Source organism: Nycticebus coucang, chromosome 11 (genome assembly GCF_027406575.1).
Source record: "Nycticebus coucang isolate mNycCou1 chromosome 11, mNycCou1.pri, whole genome shotgun sequence".
NCBI classification, from domain to species: Eukaryota; Metazoa; Chordata; class Mammalia; order Primates; family Lorisidae; genus Nycticebus; species Nycticebus coucang.
The window spans coordinates 4,512,068-4,530,297 of record NC_069790.1 but is presented as its reverse complement, the minus strand read 5'-3'; the positions used below and the strand labels follow the sequence as shown (position 1 = coordinate 4,530,297).

At 45.1% G+C, this 18,230-nt stretch overlaps 1 protein-coding gene across 10 annotated transcripts in view; it reads right to left on the bottom strand.

The window, feature by feature from the left end:
• COBL (cordon-bleu WH2 repeat protein) overlaps window positions 1-18,230 on the bottom strand; it is a 288,304-nt gene that overhangs the window by 133,389 nt on the left and 136,685 nt on the right. For 3 of the 10 annotated variants that reach the window (XM_053609587.1, XM_053609588.1, XM_053609590.1), the window contains one exon: window positions 17,574-17,648. The exons of the other annotated variants lie outside the window; for them this stretch is intronic. In XM_053609587.1, coding sequence (XP_053465562.1) covers window positions 17,574-17,648 — 75 coding nt within the window. The remainder of the gene's footprint in view (window positions 1-17,573; window positions 17,649-18,230) is intronic. 10 annotated transcript variants of the gene reach the window in all.

The following is an 18,230-nucleotide window of genomic DNA, read 5'->3' as shown; positions in this document are numbered from 1 at the left end:
CATTCGTCCTCTCCCAGTAGTGCCTTAGAGCACCAGCCGCCAGCACCTGTCTAGCCCAGGCTGCAGGATTTCATAGGCCCACATTTCACTGCACAGCACCCACCTCAGCTCTCTGCCAGCCTGATGCGCCAGCACCCCCCCCAGCCCTCCTCGTCCAGGCTCAGAAACCCTCACTGACATGGGAGTGGGTGACGGGGAGGGAGCAGGAGGGGGACACACCACTCTCTCCCTTCTGCTCTGCTTTGTCTCTCTTAGAAATTGAGCCCCATGGGCGGCGCCTGTGGCTCAAGGAGTAGGGCGTCGGTCCCATATGCCGGAGGTGGTGGGTTCAAACCCAGTCCTGGCCAAAAAAAAACACACACACAAAAAAAAAGAAATTGAGCCCCACATCAGCACCTGTTAGAGCCTTCTTTCATTGGACCCTAAGGCACAGCTCCATTAGCTTTTAAGTACAAGTGCCAGCTCTTTTGGATGCCTCCTGCTTACGAAGTTGGGGGCACCCCCTGAGCTGCCCACCAGGGCCCGTCCCCTTCATCTTCCCTCTGACACAGCTACTTCTGAGCTGAGACCCAGAGACGCATCCAAGGTTTACTCTGGCCTCCTTCCTGCTCAGCCAGCAAAAATGCCCTCTGGCTTCCCATGACTCATTTTCAAATCTCCCCAGACCCTTGCCTGGGCACCCTACCAACTGGAAATGCCTCTCCCTCTATAGCCAAGGATAGCTCTCCCTCCCATTTTTCTGGCCCCACCTGTCTGGGACCCGCTCCCCCATGCAGCAGGCCTAGTGAGTGGAGCACTGTGGAATGCTCTTCCCAGGCCCCAGGTCCACCTCCTCTCTGTGTAACACACACACACACACACACACACACACACGCACGCACGCACGCGCGCGCGCACGATAACCTACTTTTGCCACAGAGAAATCTCATCACTGAAAATACTCAAATCCACAATTCCAATTTTAATACAGAAACCATAGCCCCTACTTCTGGATTATTTTTCCAAGTCTCTGAGACAAACTCACATTCCCAATGCCAAGGTTTGCGGCAAACACAAAGCTGAGGGAGTCTGCCTTCCCCTAAACAGCTCCTGCAGCCGTGCTGCTGTTGCCGGGCTTGATTTTGTCTCCACCTTCTGTGAGACGAAGTGAAACACACTGTCTGCCACTTCCCATGAACACACTCATCTCTTGATGACTGTGGGAGAGGCCCCGCATGGCTGTGTTTTGAAAATCACAAAGGGGGTATGGTTTCTCCAGAAAGCGCAGGAGCTGTGGCCGAAGGGCGCCCTCCCCATCTGCAGCCCATCCAGGCCACCAGTTCCTGCACCTCTCTCTGAAGGGCAAGCAAAGCACCACTCACTCCCCCTCTGGCTCTGATTTTCTCTGTCACTTTCTGAGCAATCTTTAAACTGGCTGATACACTTGCTAAAGAGCAAATAACCTGCTTTTTCTTGTTACTTCTAGAATGTCTGGTAGATTTGCTATTGCAGAGATTTGAGCCACTGCCAAATTTATAATTTCACTATTTTTCTCACAGTGTCTAGGAGAGGGATACAAACATGACCGCTCCCTTTTTAGAACGGCTCACATTTTCAGTATTTCCATTAAAACCCTGGCAGTTGGCATCTCTAGGGAGACACTTCCACGCATGCGTGCACATCTGTGGGCATATTCACACTTTCACACAGAAAACAAAACATGTATCACCTACATAGAAATTATAGGCACCAGGGCAGGTGGGGAGCTGAGCCCTAAACGATGAGTGTGTTCACTGGACTCGGTGATCAGCCAAGTGGCCTGTGCACCTCTTAAGCCCTCAGGGGAATAGCCCAACCAGAGGAGAAGCTGACATGTGGGTCTTGTGCTTTCATTCAGCAAGCCTGCAGGCTGGACAGCTTGCCACATCCCTAACACAGGGTGTGGGTGAATGTAGGCCTGAGGGAAAGGAGGGGAAGGTGCCCACACGTCTCTCATGCTTATATCCCACACCAGGACAGCAGGACCCAGTCAACCCCAGAAACCTTCTCCATTCAGCCTTCCCCAAAACTCCCCAGCACACAGAGCTGCCACCGATTATCACGGTTACCTTAAAATTGTCACATTCCCCTTGCTTTATTTTGATCATCCTCAGCATGAATTTAACATTTCCCTTGATTTCCCAGACAGACTGCAGTAGACAGCTTTTCCCATCCTCCAGGAAAAAGCAGAAACTTAACTGGCCTTTCAGTCTGGACAATGACACACTGGTGACAAAACCATAGGGTGCCTTCCAGATAACTCTGGTTGTTTTCACCATCCAGAGAAAAACCACCTATGGCAATGCAAGGCTGGACAGAGACAACAAGCTCCAGTGTCCACCTCTGCCCAGGGGCGCTAAGCTTTGGGGTAGAGCGCTCTGCCTTTCCCAGCACAAAACAACAGAGCCTTACGGCTGGAATGACATGTGCTCGCCCAGACAAGAAGCCCACCTGTAACCTCCCTTTACATGCTCAGTTAGCTATTTTGGAAGAAGAGTTACCCACCAATTAGTACTGGCAATTCTCTTACAATGCTGGTCTGACCACTGACCACCTCAGGGTAAAACGCTGTGAGTCTAGAAGGACCCGGGGCTTATCGTGGCAGACAAAACCAACCGATGTCTCAGATGTTGGTCCTTCAGCCCACTAAAGTCCTTGGCTTTTCCCACATAAACCATTATAAAACCTGTACAGCTGCTGTACATTTGTAAACTTTTCCAATCTTAATGTGTGATTTACATTCAAGTCCTCTGGCCTTGAATTACAGACAACCACGATAGCTAGAAATTTAGCGTGTCCACTGGCATCCCACCCAGTGCTGTGTCACCTGCCACCTGTGGCCTACAAGCATGTCACGTTCCTAAGATGCCCATGGACATCTCTCCTCCAGGCTCTTACAGAGCAGAAGAATACCAACACTGGCCAGAGCAAGCCTGCCGTGCATTGGGGTTGCAGCACCCACCCTTCTCAGAGTTCACAGGATTCTGGTAATTGACTAACACAGCCAAGAACTCTACTAGAAGGGAACTACTAATGTTCTAAAATTTTTTAAAGATAGTTAAGCCTTCTTAACAGTTCAGAGTACATTCTTCGTGACATGACATCCTTCATAAAGCCATACAAAAAAGAGGAAACATTCAGGGTAAACCGTGGCTGAACTAGAATAAAGTCCACCCAGTCCTGTAATTTCTCTGTCCAGAGGACGCTACAAGGTTTAAGAAAAACTGAAAAAAAAAAAAAAAAAAATCATACCAGCAAAAAATTCTGTGGAAGATTTCTTGGCTTATTTGGTCAGAACAGGACTCTGAATCATTTCTTCAAGAACAGAAAAGGACCTGTGGGCCTGGTGCAGGCTGGACACAGCCTCACACCACCCAGTGGACAGGTCAGGATCACTCCACCACCTGCTCACTTAATGGCCAGCACTTTCCCTGGCCTGTGGCTGCTATTCCTTAATTCAGATGTTTTAGCAAAATATTTCTTTAATGATCTGATATTGGATTGCTAGTCACTTCCTAGTCACATATGATCTCAGGACAAGTGATATTCTTATTCAGAAAGTTGTACTTTCTAAGGCACATACTCTGTAATTATGCTTTAAAGATTTAAATACTGGAGTATTAAAGGAAACTGCTAAGATACACTACTCCCAGGTTAGAAGAGCAACACTCCAGGGAGGACTGGCCAGCCACGAGACAAATGAGCAAACATGACAAGTGTTCCAGAGACAACGGTTACTTTCTGATGTAAGAGGGGACCATTTTAACCATTTTATAAGTCAAATAAAAAACAATTACTTTAGCTGGGCATGACAGTTCACCTGTAATCCTAGCACTCTGGGAGGCTGAGGTGGGTGGACTGCTTGAGCTGTGGAGTTCAAGACCCGCATGCGCAAAAGGGAGACCCACCTCCGTCTCTAGTAAAACTAGAAAATTATCCAGGCATTGTGGCAGGAACCCATAGCCCTAGCTATTTAGGAGGCTGAAACAAGAGGATCACTTGAGCCCAGGAGTTTGAAGTTGCTGTGAGCTGTGATGACGCCATGACATCACAGAGAGAGTGAGATTCTGTCTCCCCCCCACCAAAAAATAAAAATAAAAATAGAAAAGCAATTACTCTGCAATACTAGAGAAGTCCTTGTATCTGTAGCTTGTTATCAGCGGGCCTCACTCCCACCCCTCAGATTACCAGGTATTCAGCGCCAGTCAAACTCGGTGCCATGGTTCTCTTTGCTCCCATCCTCTGGGCCTCAGGAATCTCCCATTCCACGTACTCCAATGTTCACATTTGCAGGGATGACTAATTCTTATAGAAACCATCTCTGCCCAGCATTTGTTGTTAGTACATTTGCCAGACTGAAAGCAAAGATATATTTATATACATACGCATACACACATGCACATATGCAACAAAGCATGACTTAAGATTTCCAAGGCTTTGCAAGTGTTCCTCTCCCTTAGGAAACCCACTGCTGGGAGCTTTCTCATAGGACTCTGTTGCTTCCTGCAGCCCTAACTCTGTTTTCTGTTATTAAGGAGGAGTTCATAAGGCATGTAATAATTTCACAATTAGAAGTGGCTTCATACACAAACTAACGGCCAGCACAGACAGGCTGGGAAGAGGCATCTCTGCTTCCCCTTGTCATGTGATCTGCCTGTGGGTTCAGGGGCACCGTGGGGCCAGGGGCTGGCAAGGGTCTTAGGGATAGTCCCTTCTCATGCCTGAGATGGGATTGTTCTGGTTATCTCTGCTGGACATTCTCCAACACAGCTCTTCCAGCCATGGCCAGGCCCTAAGAGTCCCTTGAAAGGGCAACCGCTGAGCCAAGCTCAAGCCTAAAATTGTTCTTTGTGATAAAGACTTTCATTTTCACATGTGGCTAAGAATTACTGATAAATAGCCTAATATTTTGTATTCATGAGATTAAATTCAAACATCGCTGGAGTTTACTCTGGATTCTGATTTTGTCCTCTTCTGTGGGTCCACAGAGGATGGTACAACTCTATTTTTTTACAGAGACAGAGTCTCACGATGTTACCCTCGGCAGAGTGCCGTGCTGTCACAGCTCACAGCAACCTCCAACTCCCAGGCTTAGGCGATTCTCTTGCCTCAGCCTCCCGAGTACTTGGGACCACAGGCACCCACCACAACGCCCGGCTATCCTTCCTGTTGCAGTTTGGCTAGGGCAGGGTTTAAACCTGCCACCCTCGGTATATGGGGCCAGCACCCTACTCACTGAGCCACAGGCGCCGCCCAGGATGGTACACTCTTATCTAGTGTGTGCCCACGCTGGTGAGAAGCTTCAAAGCATGAAGAAAATATGCTTTTTTATTATCACATCTCTGACATCACACACAAGCTAGCCTAGGCCTTGAAGTGCCATGACTTTCATTTTTAATAACATATTACTGTTAATTTTGCTTTGTTGCTACTAATTACTGCTAATAATTAAAGGGATCTAATAATTAATGTTTAGCAAATAATTTTTAAATTACTAAAATAAAAACAAGACAAAATCATCCATACTCTTACCCTAAAGCAACTGTAAACATAAGCTCCCCCAATTTACTTGTATATTTCATCACTGAGATGCTGCCTGCAAATGTGTATTATTTAAATAAAAACAGTGGTTGCTGTTGCTTTGGTTAATAGCACCTCACCGAAGAGCCTACTTCCTCCCGTAGAGTAAAGGGGTGTGTGGCTGTGCACAGCCCTTCCGTAGGTCCTCGCCTTCCTGGCCGCCTAGGAGGACAGGAGAAGGTGGGCTCAGCCATGGTAAGGAGGTCCCAGGGTCTCTGGCCTCACGAAAAGGCCAATGAATGTCAGGGCTGTCATCCAGTCTCCTTTTGACTCTAACATCAGTGCTGTGACATGGTGGCAGCTAAATGCTTTTATTTCCCAGGCTCCTCTGCAATTGTTGGTCACGTCCCGACGTTCTCACCAACAGAACAGGAGGTGATGAGCACGTGGCTTCCAGACTGGCCTGAAGAAAACTTATGGGCATGTCCTTCCCGGGCCTCCCTCTATCTGGTGCACGGCAGGAGCCACGTCTCGGGAGCGCAGGCTGCTCAGAGCCCTGCACCTCCAGTCCTGATGGCAATTCCAAAACCTCTGCGAGGGACCAAGAGCTTCTGGGCTGAGAATGTTGAGGGCTTCCTTGCTACAGCACCTGAGCCCATCCTCATAAATATGGTGGCCAGAGTGAAGGTGGGTTGAGTTCCATGAATAAGAGCCCCAAGCAGAAGAAAGGCAGGAGGAGAAAGCGCAAGGCAGCTGAAAACGTGGCCTGCGGCAAGGCCGCCGGCGGGGACAAGGGCAGCTGCAGACTGGCACAGCCCACCTGGGCACTACAGGAGGGGTCTTGACAGCCTCCAAGGAAAAAGCACCCAGCAGGTACATTTCACAGTTCCCCAGGGGGAGGCGGCGTTTAAAGGGGACAGAAAAAACTGATTTGAAGGATGACTGTATTTAAAGAAAACATCACTGTGACTCAACAAAGCACTGAAGTGAAGTTCTCCCTCCTCTGCTGTGGAGCAGTAGGGCTCCAGAGTCGGCATCCTCGTGGAGCAGCAGGGCCTGGGGTCACTGGCACGTGTGCAGGTCATCCCCATCCCAAACCAAGTGTGGACCCAGCAGTTTGGGGAACAAAATGCATTGACAATTTTCCACGTGATGGGACTGAGCACACGGCTCCTTCTTTCCAATCAGAGTGAATCACCACTCGAAGCTCTGCATCAGAATTTAGGGTGCTCAGCAACTGGGCCATATGCAGCATCGATCCACCTTAGTTTTTCTTCTGTATATAATGTAACTGTGCTTATCCTATAGGGAGCTGTCGGTCTTTAGCATGGGATATGAAGTATTAAATGACTGAACCAGAAATCAATTCTTGTGGGTGGTGCTTCTGAGCAGGTGACATTCTCATGGGGCATGAGCACCGGCAGGCTCCCTGCTCTGCCTGCTACTCTTGGTTATAGGTACTGAACTAGTGAATAGCAGCCACCAGAAATAATAATGACAATGACAATATGGCTCTGCCTTCACAAGGCTGCAAGTCTTTTCTCCTCCCTACCAATTAACTCCGAATGTTTCAAAAAAACCAGGCTGCAAATGCTAAGTCAGGAGACCAAAAGAAGCAGCAGAGGTGGCTTCTGACACAGCCAGAACAATTTAGATGCCTGGACAGAGAGTGTTACACTCTTTACCAGTGTCACACACACTACACAGTATTTAGAAAAATCACAAGTTCTACTTGGTAATAAGAAGTCTTCGCAGTGCCTGAGGCCCAGTTTAGGTACCCCGGGCTTCATGTCTATAGATGTCAACCTGGATATTAAAAGGCAGTATGTGTTAAACAGATTGGATCAGATTTGATGTAGTGGAGCCTACAGAGAGGACACCATCTGCTTAGTAACATTTAAGTAATACTCTTCGAATTGTTTAGAACTGATCTAAAGCATCTACTTTAGGGCCCATTATGATAACTTCTTTCTTTTCTTTTTTTTTCTTCTTTTTTGAGATAGAGTCTCACTCTGTCACCCTGGGTAGAGTGCCAGGGCATTGTAACTCACAGCAACCTCAAATTCCTGGGCTCAAGAGATCCTCTTGCCTCAGCCTCCCAAGAAGCTGGGGCTACAGGCCATTATAATGATTTCTACAGAGGAGAACCTCAATTCTCAGTAATGAAAATGCCAAAATTCACTTCTGCCAATCTGCAAGCAAACAGGATTCATATCACACCGAGAGAGATCAAGGAAATTCAAATGCAAATGAAAATCCTTCCTTTCTGTAATGACTGTTATTTTCAAAGAGATAAGCTTCATGACTATCTGCATTTATAATTTGCTTATATTTTTTGCTACAAAGCTAGAAAATCACATAGAGAATACAGAATAGAAATGTATTAAGCTAGAAGAAAATAAATATCAAAGACAAGACAATCCACTTAGGATATATCACTATGTATTTTTGTAGTTCAATCAAAAATACATATGTATAACATATAAATATTATTTTCAAGCTAGGAAGGTAAAATAATTTCTCTCTTACCCGTTGATTTTTCTTGGTTTTTCTTCCTTTTTTATCAGCCCATAACATCTGGGCAGTAGTTACTGCCCAAGTTTATCAGATTATCTCAGTACACGAAGGTCAGTGCCAACACCTCTGTAATGTCCCTTCCTGAAAGCTCATCTGAGCTTCACTTCAAAAGGAGACACATCAGATTCCCCAGGGGGTCACCCAGCAGAAAGTGTCACCCGAAGTATTTGGGTTTATTGGAGGCTGTAGTTTAAAGGAGTTTCGCTCACTATGTAATTACAGGCCCAGAACGTATCATCTGGGGCCACAGGCATTCCTAGCCAAGCAAATAAAAGAATTCTCTGATCCTTCTCACCACAGATTGAGGGTCAAATATTGGGAAGTTGTAAGTCATTTGTTCAGTCTATTTCTAGATAGACATGTTACTAATGTACAGTCAATAAAAACTGCCCTGCATACACACACACACACACACATTTGCACACACTTCACAAACAATTTAGGGCACACTTTCAAGTCACAAAATAGGACTGTTGAAGAGCTGGAACTTTTAGTTCTAATCCCTTCTCCTCAGTCTCCCCCTGAAACTATTTTGTAATTGAATGAGAAGCACAGACCCGCTCAAGCTGGAGCCCCTCCCTGGCACACCCTCCTCTGCAGAGACCCTCCTCGACCTTCCTCACAGTCACCTGCCCCTCTGACTACCTTGTCACCAGGCTTTAGGCCTCAGTCTCCACAGCTCCCTAGATCCTCTGAATCAGGATTTTAACAAGGACCCTGGCAATGCCTGTGCACTTGGGGGCTCGGTGGGAGGGTGGGGTGTCTCCCGAGGGCAGGAGTTTGGCGGGCTCCTCTATGTCCACAGTACCGCCTCCTACAGGACAGGCTCAGTCAGTGCACAGTGAGTGCAAGGGGCCAGGCCAGGGAGGGGCGGAGGGCAGGGGGCGCCAGGAGCGAGTTATTGAAGAGCAGACACTCTGCTCTTTTCTTTTCTTCTCTTTTCTATTTTCCCTCTTCCTTCTTTTCTTATCTTTTCTCCTTCAACATTAAGTGTTCATATTCTATGTTTCCAGATTCAGACTTCAGAAAATAAATAATCACTTCCCGAGATCTATTTATTGTACAACATGGTGACTATGGTTAATAACAACATATTGTATACCAGCTGATACAGTAGCTGTTAAGCATTTTCACCACAAAAATGAGTGTGTGAGTGAATGGGTAAGTTAATCAGCCATTCACAATGTACACCAGAGCGTCACGCTGTACACCATAAATACACATATTTGTCAATTAAATAAATGAAACAAATCATTACGTACATTGTTAAAAAGTACACAAATGATGTGTACTGTTTATGAACAGATGCCTTTTCCCTACACATACATATCTTAAAATATAAAACCTTCCACCGACTTGCTATTCCTGAGGAAGGAAGGAGAGAACAGGCTCCGCAGGATGAGAGATGCATCTGTGTTGCTGGGCTTCTTAGAAGTTAATAAAAAGATATGAAAGAGAATTCAGCTAACCACCAACATTTGTTAATTGCAGGTGATTGATAGGTGACTATTTTATTCTGCAATTTACTATACACTGCAGCTATGCAAGAATGGTTGCAATTTTGAAAGGAGAAGAGCCCCTCAAGGTATCAAGGTACGGTGTGCGTTTAAGGAGTTGAGCTCCCTCCCCCTGGCGAGACCAGCAGTCCCTTGGCTCACGCCCATAGCCAAGGCCACTGCTGAACAGGAGGAGAAAGGAAGAACGGCAGATCATGCGGGACGCATCTAAGATGGAGAAATCAAGAAACATGGCTGGGGCTGGGAAGAGAGAGCAAAGGCCACCCCATGGGAGGAGAGAACAAGGGAGCCCCAGAACCTTGGGATTCTGGTCCCCAGGGCCCAGAAAGTGCAGCAGGATGCACGGTAACCCTGCCCAACAAGGCCGGAGAAGCTGGGGGAGCCAGCCAGAGCAAGAGCCAGAGGCAAAGGCACATTCTGGGAGAAAAGACTCATTCTAACTGAAATGTGTTATTTTTTGTATGTTATCAGGGGGAGATGAGAAGAATGTCAGGGACGGATGGACAGCTGGCCTTGCATGTGGCTCTGGTCCTCCTGGGGGAAGGATTGGGAATGTGGCCAGAGGTGGGTACAATGGCAGCTGGGGACGTGATGGGCAAATGTTGTGAAATAGTGTGGAACGAGGATTCCATAAAAACCTCAAAGGACACATCCAGTGGACAGTCCTGGCACAGGGAAGCCCACCTCACCATCGATTTCCTTTTTAACAATCTGGACCAAGACACAAGAAGGTGTGTCTAGAAGCGTAGAGGAGGCTACCATGAGAAGAAGTGGGGTCAGAGGGCTGTGCATAACAAGCCAGGGAGCTCCAGGGGGCCACCCCATGTGGCCTGGCCACTCAGAGCCGCATGGGGCACAGGACTCGCCTCCTGGCAGCCCCCCTCCAGTAGCCCAGGGAGCTGGCAGAACCAGCACAGTGGGATCAGGAAGAGGCTTCTGAGAGGGCACCTGCTGGGAAGAGGAGCCTGGGGAGGCCCAGAGGAGGTGACAACCATGGGGGTTGGGAAGTGGTGAGACTGTGGAGGAACCCTCAAGGTGGAAGATATTTGAGTGGAAGGGAACGGACCCCCAAGGTCCCAGCCGCAGCACCCAAGTACAGTGCTGCCCTTTCCCACCTAGGAAAGACGCCTGGGGCTGAGAGCTTCTTGCCCCCTCACTAAAGCGATCCACGTGCAGGCAGGGGAGTGAGAGTCTTTATACTTGGAGAAGTCCATAAAGGAAACTGAGGTAGAAATAATAGATACTCGTGTTTTACGTGAACATTAAAAAAAATCCATTTGAAAGGAACATTTTCTACTCCCAGTATCCCTACCAACACCACATTTCCAAGCAAGAGATTAAAAATTCCTCTGAGAACTAGTATTGGCATTAGGCACGGCTGAACTGCTTATATCATTCCCATTATAAGAATCAAGTGCTTTGGGAAAAAAAATAATCGCCAGAATTTCAAAAACAAAACCCTCCTCTTGTAGTTTCCAGGTTTGCATTAGAAAGCACGTGATAGTATTTAAAGACTCCTTTTAATGGCCAAACGTGTGTGAGGAACCTCAGGATTTTTCTAAATTACACATAAATCTGCTCCAAAATTTATCGAAAGCTTCAATTTGTTTTTACTATTTGATAGGAATTTTATATACCAGGCATAAGAAGGTGCTGTCATTTGCTGCGGGCTGGCACAGATTCAGGGAGACAGGGTGGGGACGCCACACAGCCAGCAGGTGCAGTGCAGATGCACCTGAGAAAGGCTCAGAGACCAGAGTGCGGGCGCCGATCCTGAGAGCATCTGGGTGATTCTCCTGCTCCACTCTTTAAATGTGCCACCTGCTATTTATTTTATGTCTAATTTTGAATATAAAACACTTTCTAAAGGTACAAGCTGCAATTTTTAAAAATCTCTACAAAAGTGACTTAAAACAAAAATTAGTTTTACATCACAAGCGCGTGGCTTAGCCCTCAAGGCACACTTTCCTGGGCTGGATCTGCAGAGCATTCTAGAAAGAGCCAAGCTTTTCTAGGTTTGTCTTTGTGATTCACTTGCTTGTGACAACACTGACACCCCGTGGTGGAGCCAGCCCCACAAACTTCTCTGTATCATTTTAAGCTCTTGGGCCAGCCTGGTGGGTAGGCAGGCATAGGCTCTCTGGTAAGCAGGGGACTCAGGGCAGCTAAAATTACGGAATTTATAGTGTAGTATTTAGCAACGTTCTCTGAAAGTGTCATTTTGCTGGTGGGCTTCCTGTACATTTCTGGGCTCCTAAATGCCTGACCCCTCTACTGCAGCAGCCTCCAACAGAGCCAAGGCTAATCTGTGGGAAACACTTAACCTGGATTCCAGAAACTTTCTTAGGGCTTTTGATACGGAATCACTTCAAAACCCAGTGAGGGACTCTTTCCATACCAAGAAGCCAATGCTGCAGTGAGTGACAACTATTTCCCTCTGTTTCCCCTAAGCAGGGAAATGTCTCCAGACAGCTTTTTGGTTTGTTTTTTAAGGCGGTGACTTTTTCTTAAAACCATTCATCAAAAGACTTTAACTTTATGGCAGCAAGCAACGCAATGGAATCTGATGAAGTGCATGCTAATAAACTTTAGATCGACCAAATACATGGAATTTGCTTTTGTTTTTTAACCAAGGAACAGAGGCCATAAAAGGCAAGTTGCTTCTAACAGCTCATTCTCCAGAGAAAGGCCTACTGCCCAGAGTCACTGAGTAACAGAACCAGGATTAGAACCCAGGCCACTTCACCCCTACATCAAAGCGTTTCTACTGCAGCAGACTGATAGATATTTTTGTTTGGTTGGGGTTTTTTTCTCTTCATTTTTGCGGCTGAATGACAAACCTGCCTAAAACCTTGTTCCGCCAATGTGCAGCGCTTATTAAAACTCCTGTCCTGTGACTTAGGAGACACAGACCTGAGAGCTGGCCCACAGCTCATTCTCAGATCAGCACCTCTCACAGGCCACATGCCCTCCGAGTCCTCTGCTCCAGACACAGGGCTGAGGTAACCGTAGTATAACCTTCCCTGAGCTCTAATAGTCCCCAGGCTGAACTGGAGGGCAAATAAACACGGAGCCAGTTGCCAGTCCCCCACAGCCCTGAAGCACAGTTCCCCTTGTGGATATACAACGAAAGCTTTCTGGAAAACGTGAAATTCCAAGACTACTACTTGAAGTTATTTGAAAGCTCAGTAGAAACCCTATGACTCAAGCATGTTTTGATTAAGAAAATGAAGATGTGACCTTGGAACAGGGTCAACTTCAGTTTCCATGAATTTAACTGACTCCTCCAGGGGAGGTCCAGTTACTTGACCAGCTACTTACTTTAGGATACATTTTTTAAAAATGAAAATCTATTCTCACAGACTCTTTAGGTAACAGACACAGTGAACTGCTTACATTTTCTCAAGAAAAAAATAATAGGCTGTGTGCAGTGGCCCACGCCTCTAATCCCAGCACTCTGGGAGGCTGAGGTGGGTAGATCGCTTGAACTCAGAAGTTCAAGTCCAGCCTGAGCAAGTGTGAGACCCTGTCTCTACTAAAAATAGAAAACATAGCCAGGGTGGTGGGGCACCCCTATAGTCCCAGCTACTCGGGAGGCTGAAGCAAGGGGATCACTTGAGCCCAAGAGTTTCAGGTTGCTATGAGCTATGACACCACGGCACTCTACCAAGGGTGATAGGAAAGAAAGGAAGGGTAAGGAAGGGGAGGGAGGGAAGAAGGAAGGAAGGAAATAATAAACCACGTACAAACATCCTAGCCAAGTTCTGGTCAAAGTCACTCATTTTCAGACTTCCCGGTGGGTTGCTGTGCGCTGGCTTCCCCTCTCCAGACACCCCAGGGCAGATAGAGGGCTGCAGGGCTGGGTGGGGCTCAGCTCAGCACCTGTGCTGGCCTCCCCTCCACTCAGCTCCTTGAGAGGTCCCACTGGACATGGGGCTAGCCTGCTGCCCCTGCACAGAAGCCCCGCAGAGGGAGCTCCAGGGAGGCAGTCACCTGGGGGCAGCGCCCAGCATGGAGGAGGAAGGAAACACTGGCACGAAGTGACTGCCTTTTCTCACTGAAGAGCACAAAGGTGCCCACCCCACCCCACCCCGCAGCCCACACAATGCCACTGAGGGAGGAGTAACTGCCAAGTGCTCAAAGCAGAATGCCACCAAAGCAGCAAGAGGACAGCGTGACCCGGGCCTGCAGACGCTTTGCCCTCCACCTTCAATAAGATTAAGGAGGCACTGGGGTCCACACTTGCAGCCTAGAAGTCAAAGGCTGGGGGATACTTAACAGATGTGTCCCATTGTCCTCATGTTGGTGAAATACCATATCACCAACATGGCTTGATGGAAGAGAGGCTCCTAACTAATTTAAGTGAACATCAACAGATAACATCAACTGACCTTTACAAGTTGGAAATGTTCTGTGTCTACACAAAGAAGATGACATGAGATCACCAAACTCCACTCAGTGCCAAGGACAGACAAGAACAGTAGCCCTCTTTACTAAGGACGGCTGCAGTGCTCAGAATCCAGTAATTCTCGTTTCTAAGCCAGTTACAAACCTATCATATTAAAGCTTCATTTATTAGCTTTGATTTATAGTAAAAGCCACCATTTATTTTTAAAAAATGGAAAAAAATACATCCTAACCAACCCTCCCTATCAGTAAATAACCAGCTTCTTCCTTCCCTTTCACAGCTTCCTGGCATTCAGCCGTCTGGATGCACCATGGTTTCATCTGCCAATTTCCTACTGATGGATATGTGGGTTGTTTTCATCTCTTGCTGTTACAAATAATGCTGCAATAAATCATTTTTGTTGCACATGAATCATTTTATATTTTTGCCAGTGAGTCTTTGGGACAGATTTCTAAAAGTAGGATTTCTGAGTCAAATAGCAAATACTTGTATATAATTGAGCTAAGTATTGTCAAATTCCCCACCGTTCACATGACAGCATTTCGCTAGACAATACATACAAGGATCCTGAGCTTCAGCAACACAGCATACTGAAAAACGTTTGGATTTCTGCCAATCTAATAGATGCTAAATAGAAGTTCATTGTAGGTTGAATTCATTAAGAGTAAGTTCTCTTCCTTTCTTTCCTTTTCGAGAGACACTTTTGTTTTTCCTGAAGTCAAATTCATCAGCGTTTTCCCTTATCACATATGGCTTTTGAGTCACAGGAGAGTATTTCCTACTCTCAGTCTGCAGACGAATTCACGCATACTTTCTGCTAGCACTTACATTGTACATCTAGATTTCTGACCCATGTTATTGTTTTCCTACTATACATTGTACAAATACACAGTTTTATCTTTATGGCTATTCAGTGATTCTGATTCTAGACCAGGCAGAGTGGCTCACACCTTTAACCCCAGCACTCTGGGAGGGTAAGGTGGGAAAGACCCCTTGAGTTCAGGAATTTGAGACCAGCATGAGCAAGAGTGAGAACCCATCTCTATTAAAGTAGAAAAATTAACTGGTGTGTGAGCAGGCACCTGTAGTCCTAGCTACTTGAGAGGCTGAGACAAGAGCATCACTTGAGTCCAGGAGTTTTAGGTTGCTGTGAGCTGTGACGCCACAGCACTGATTCCAATTCCACTCATAAGTTTATTTCCCTCCACTGATTTGATATGTTGACTACATTGTATACCATATTTCCATATCTAATTAGGTCTGGATTTTCTATTTTCTTTATTAAGCTGCCTATAAATATTTGTTTTAATCACACAGTGTTAAAATCTGTTTCAAAAACTAGAAAGGCTTACCCACCCTTCATGTTTGTCAGAGTTTTCCCAGCCAGTCTTGCTTATTTTTCCAAATAAATTTTTATAAACAACTTACTTAGCTCTAAAACAAAACCTGATCGAAACTTTGGTATATATATACAATGGAATGTTTTTCAGCCTTTCAAAAAAGACGGAAACCCTGTCATTTGTCTGACAACGCAGATGAACCTGGAGGACAACACATTAACACACAATGCAGGATCTCATATGTAAAATCTAAAAAAGTTGATCTCACATAAGTAAACACTGGAGAGGGGAGAGGCTGGCCAGTAAGCACAATGTTACAGCTGAGAGCAAACCAGCTGATGCTCCATGATATAGTGGAGTGACTACAGTTAATAATAATGTTAACAATAATGTGTAGTTTATTTCAAAATAGCTAGAAGAGAGAATTCTAAACGTTTCTTCCACCAAGAAATGACAAATGTTTGAACTGATGGATTTATTAATTGCCCTGATATGGGTATATGTGTTCCAACATCACACTGTACCCCATATAATACATACATTTATTAAATATGAATTAAAAATAAAACTTAAGCATCTTTTTTAAAAATTCACTGCCAAATCCCCGTGATTAAAAGAGTAATGAATATAATTGTCATTTGAAAAATCTTAATACAGCATTTTTCTTTTACCTCCCAAAAGTGGGTAACTTCAATATAATTAAGAAACAAATTACTCTGCAAGTCAAATGGCTCCCAAAGTTTAGATATTGACAGATTTGAAAAATAATCTAATTACATTAGATCCTTTATCTATATAAGGGATCATTCAAATTATTTTTGATGGTAAATCACTGTAATTTTTGGCATGTCATCCAGAAAAGCTTAAAAGAATTGAAAGGCACTTCTATAACAAAATTTTCCATTCTTAGACATTGTTCATTTAAAATGTTTACTGGGCACCTGCATCAAAAAAAATGGTGAGAGGCACAGAGTTAATGTCAATAACTAGTTTTGACAATGTCAATTTCTAGTTTTGTCAATAAATCATGTTCATCAATAAATACATGGGATAAATGAAAAAAATGCCTTCAATATTATTAAGAAATGACTTCAAGAAAAATTTAATTTTCCTCCTTAATAATTATATATGAGTAGTTGTAATATATTTACATTGTTTTGCTTTACTTGACAATTGTCCATAAGAATATTTTCTTACAGCTTTATGATCAGATGACGTTAAAAAAAGAGATATTTTTATTTTATATCATATTTTATTTCAAGTCTTTCTTAAAGACTTTTAAAACATAAAATATATATTAATAGAATAAAATTTTATACGGGGAAATGTGAATTCAAGAAAAAAAGTAGTAACACAGGGGCAGCGCCTGTGGCTCAGTCGGTAGGGCGCCGGCCCCATATACTGAGGGTGGCGGGTTCAAACCCGGCCCCGGCCAAACTGCAACCAAAAAAATAGCTGGGCGTTGTGGCGGGCGCCTGTAGTCCCAGCTACTCGGGAGGCTAAGGCAAGAGAATCCCTTAAGCCCAGGAGTGGGAGATTGCTGTGAGCTGTGTGAGGCCACGGCACTCTACCGAGGGCCATAAAGTGAGACTCTGTCTCTACAAAAAAAAAAAAGTAATAACACAAAATTTCTTACTAATACAGAAGTTGCCCATGTAATTTTTAAAAGATGATGGTATTTATTAGATACATTTAAAATGTTAATATTTGTAAGATGTAATGAATTACATTATTTCAAGTATTTAAAACTATGAAGAAACTTTATGCCAGCTTTGAAATATGAGGGCATAATAATCCAAAGCTCTGTCCAGGGCCCCATGAGCAGAGAGCAGTCACAGAGTCTAGTGAGTGACTGAGAGCTCTGCTGGACCACAGGGCTGTGTGGCTCCGACACCTGGGATACTCCTTATAATGTAGGAAGATAAAATCAAGAACTGTAAATTCAACTAACCTAAATGCAGGATTCTTTCGATCCTGTAGACTGGTGAAGAGAAAAGTAGAAACTAAAGGATTCCACATACTCCGAAAGTAGCAAGGGAACTATTAAGGAAAAAGAAGCTATATGCAGCTTCTGAATCTACCCAGCCTACAACAGACTAAACTAATCTGTAACGTCACGACCTGAAAGGTCATGCGAAGCAGTGAGAAGTTCCAATCAATTAGCAGAAGCACCTGCTGGGTGTTAGTACTCACGTTCAAACCCCTTCCCGACACTGACTTTGAAGTGTCCTCATCACTGTCTGTGCTCGACAGTCCGAGCTGCTCAGCCTAGAACACAAGCACGCAAGCCACCATCAGCTCCAGGGGAAAGGAAGTTCCAACAGAAAAGGCTGTCCTTAGCAATCATTAATGCGAAAATGCCAGTGTGGTCAGATTTCAGGGTAGCACACTCCTCACTAAATAGCTGTAATCCATGCCACCCCTCTCAGCATATGAATAACCCCCAACCAAGTGCTCCTTGATTTAAAAATCACAATTTTGAAATCCACTGTCAAGGGAATGAGTCTTCTTTTTCCCCAAACCATCTCTTTAGCTTGGAAAATATGCAAGAACTATCACTTGAGGCCAGGAGTTTGAGACCAGTCTGGGTGATAGTGTGAGACTCCATCTCCAAAAAAATTTAAAAAAATTTTTTACACACACCTGTAGTCCCAGCTACTTGAGAGACTGAGGCAGGAAGATGGCTTCAGCCCAGGAGTTTGAGGCTATCCTCATACCACTATATTCCAGCCTGGGTGACAAAGCAAGACCCTGTCTTTATAAAATAAAAACCAAACAGTAGTGGCCTGAACTGATGGAGTTAGGTCTACAAACCAATTAATTAAGTTTTGAGGATTTCTAAGTTTTAAT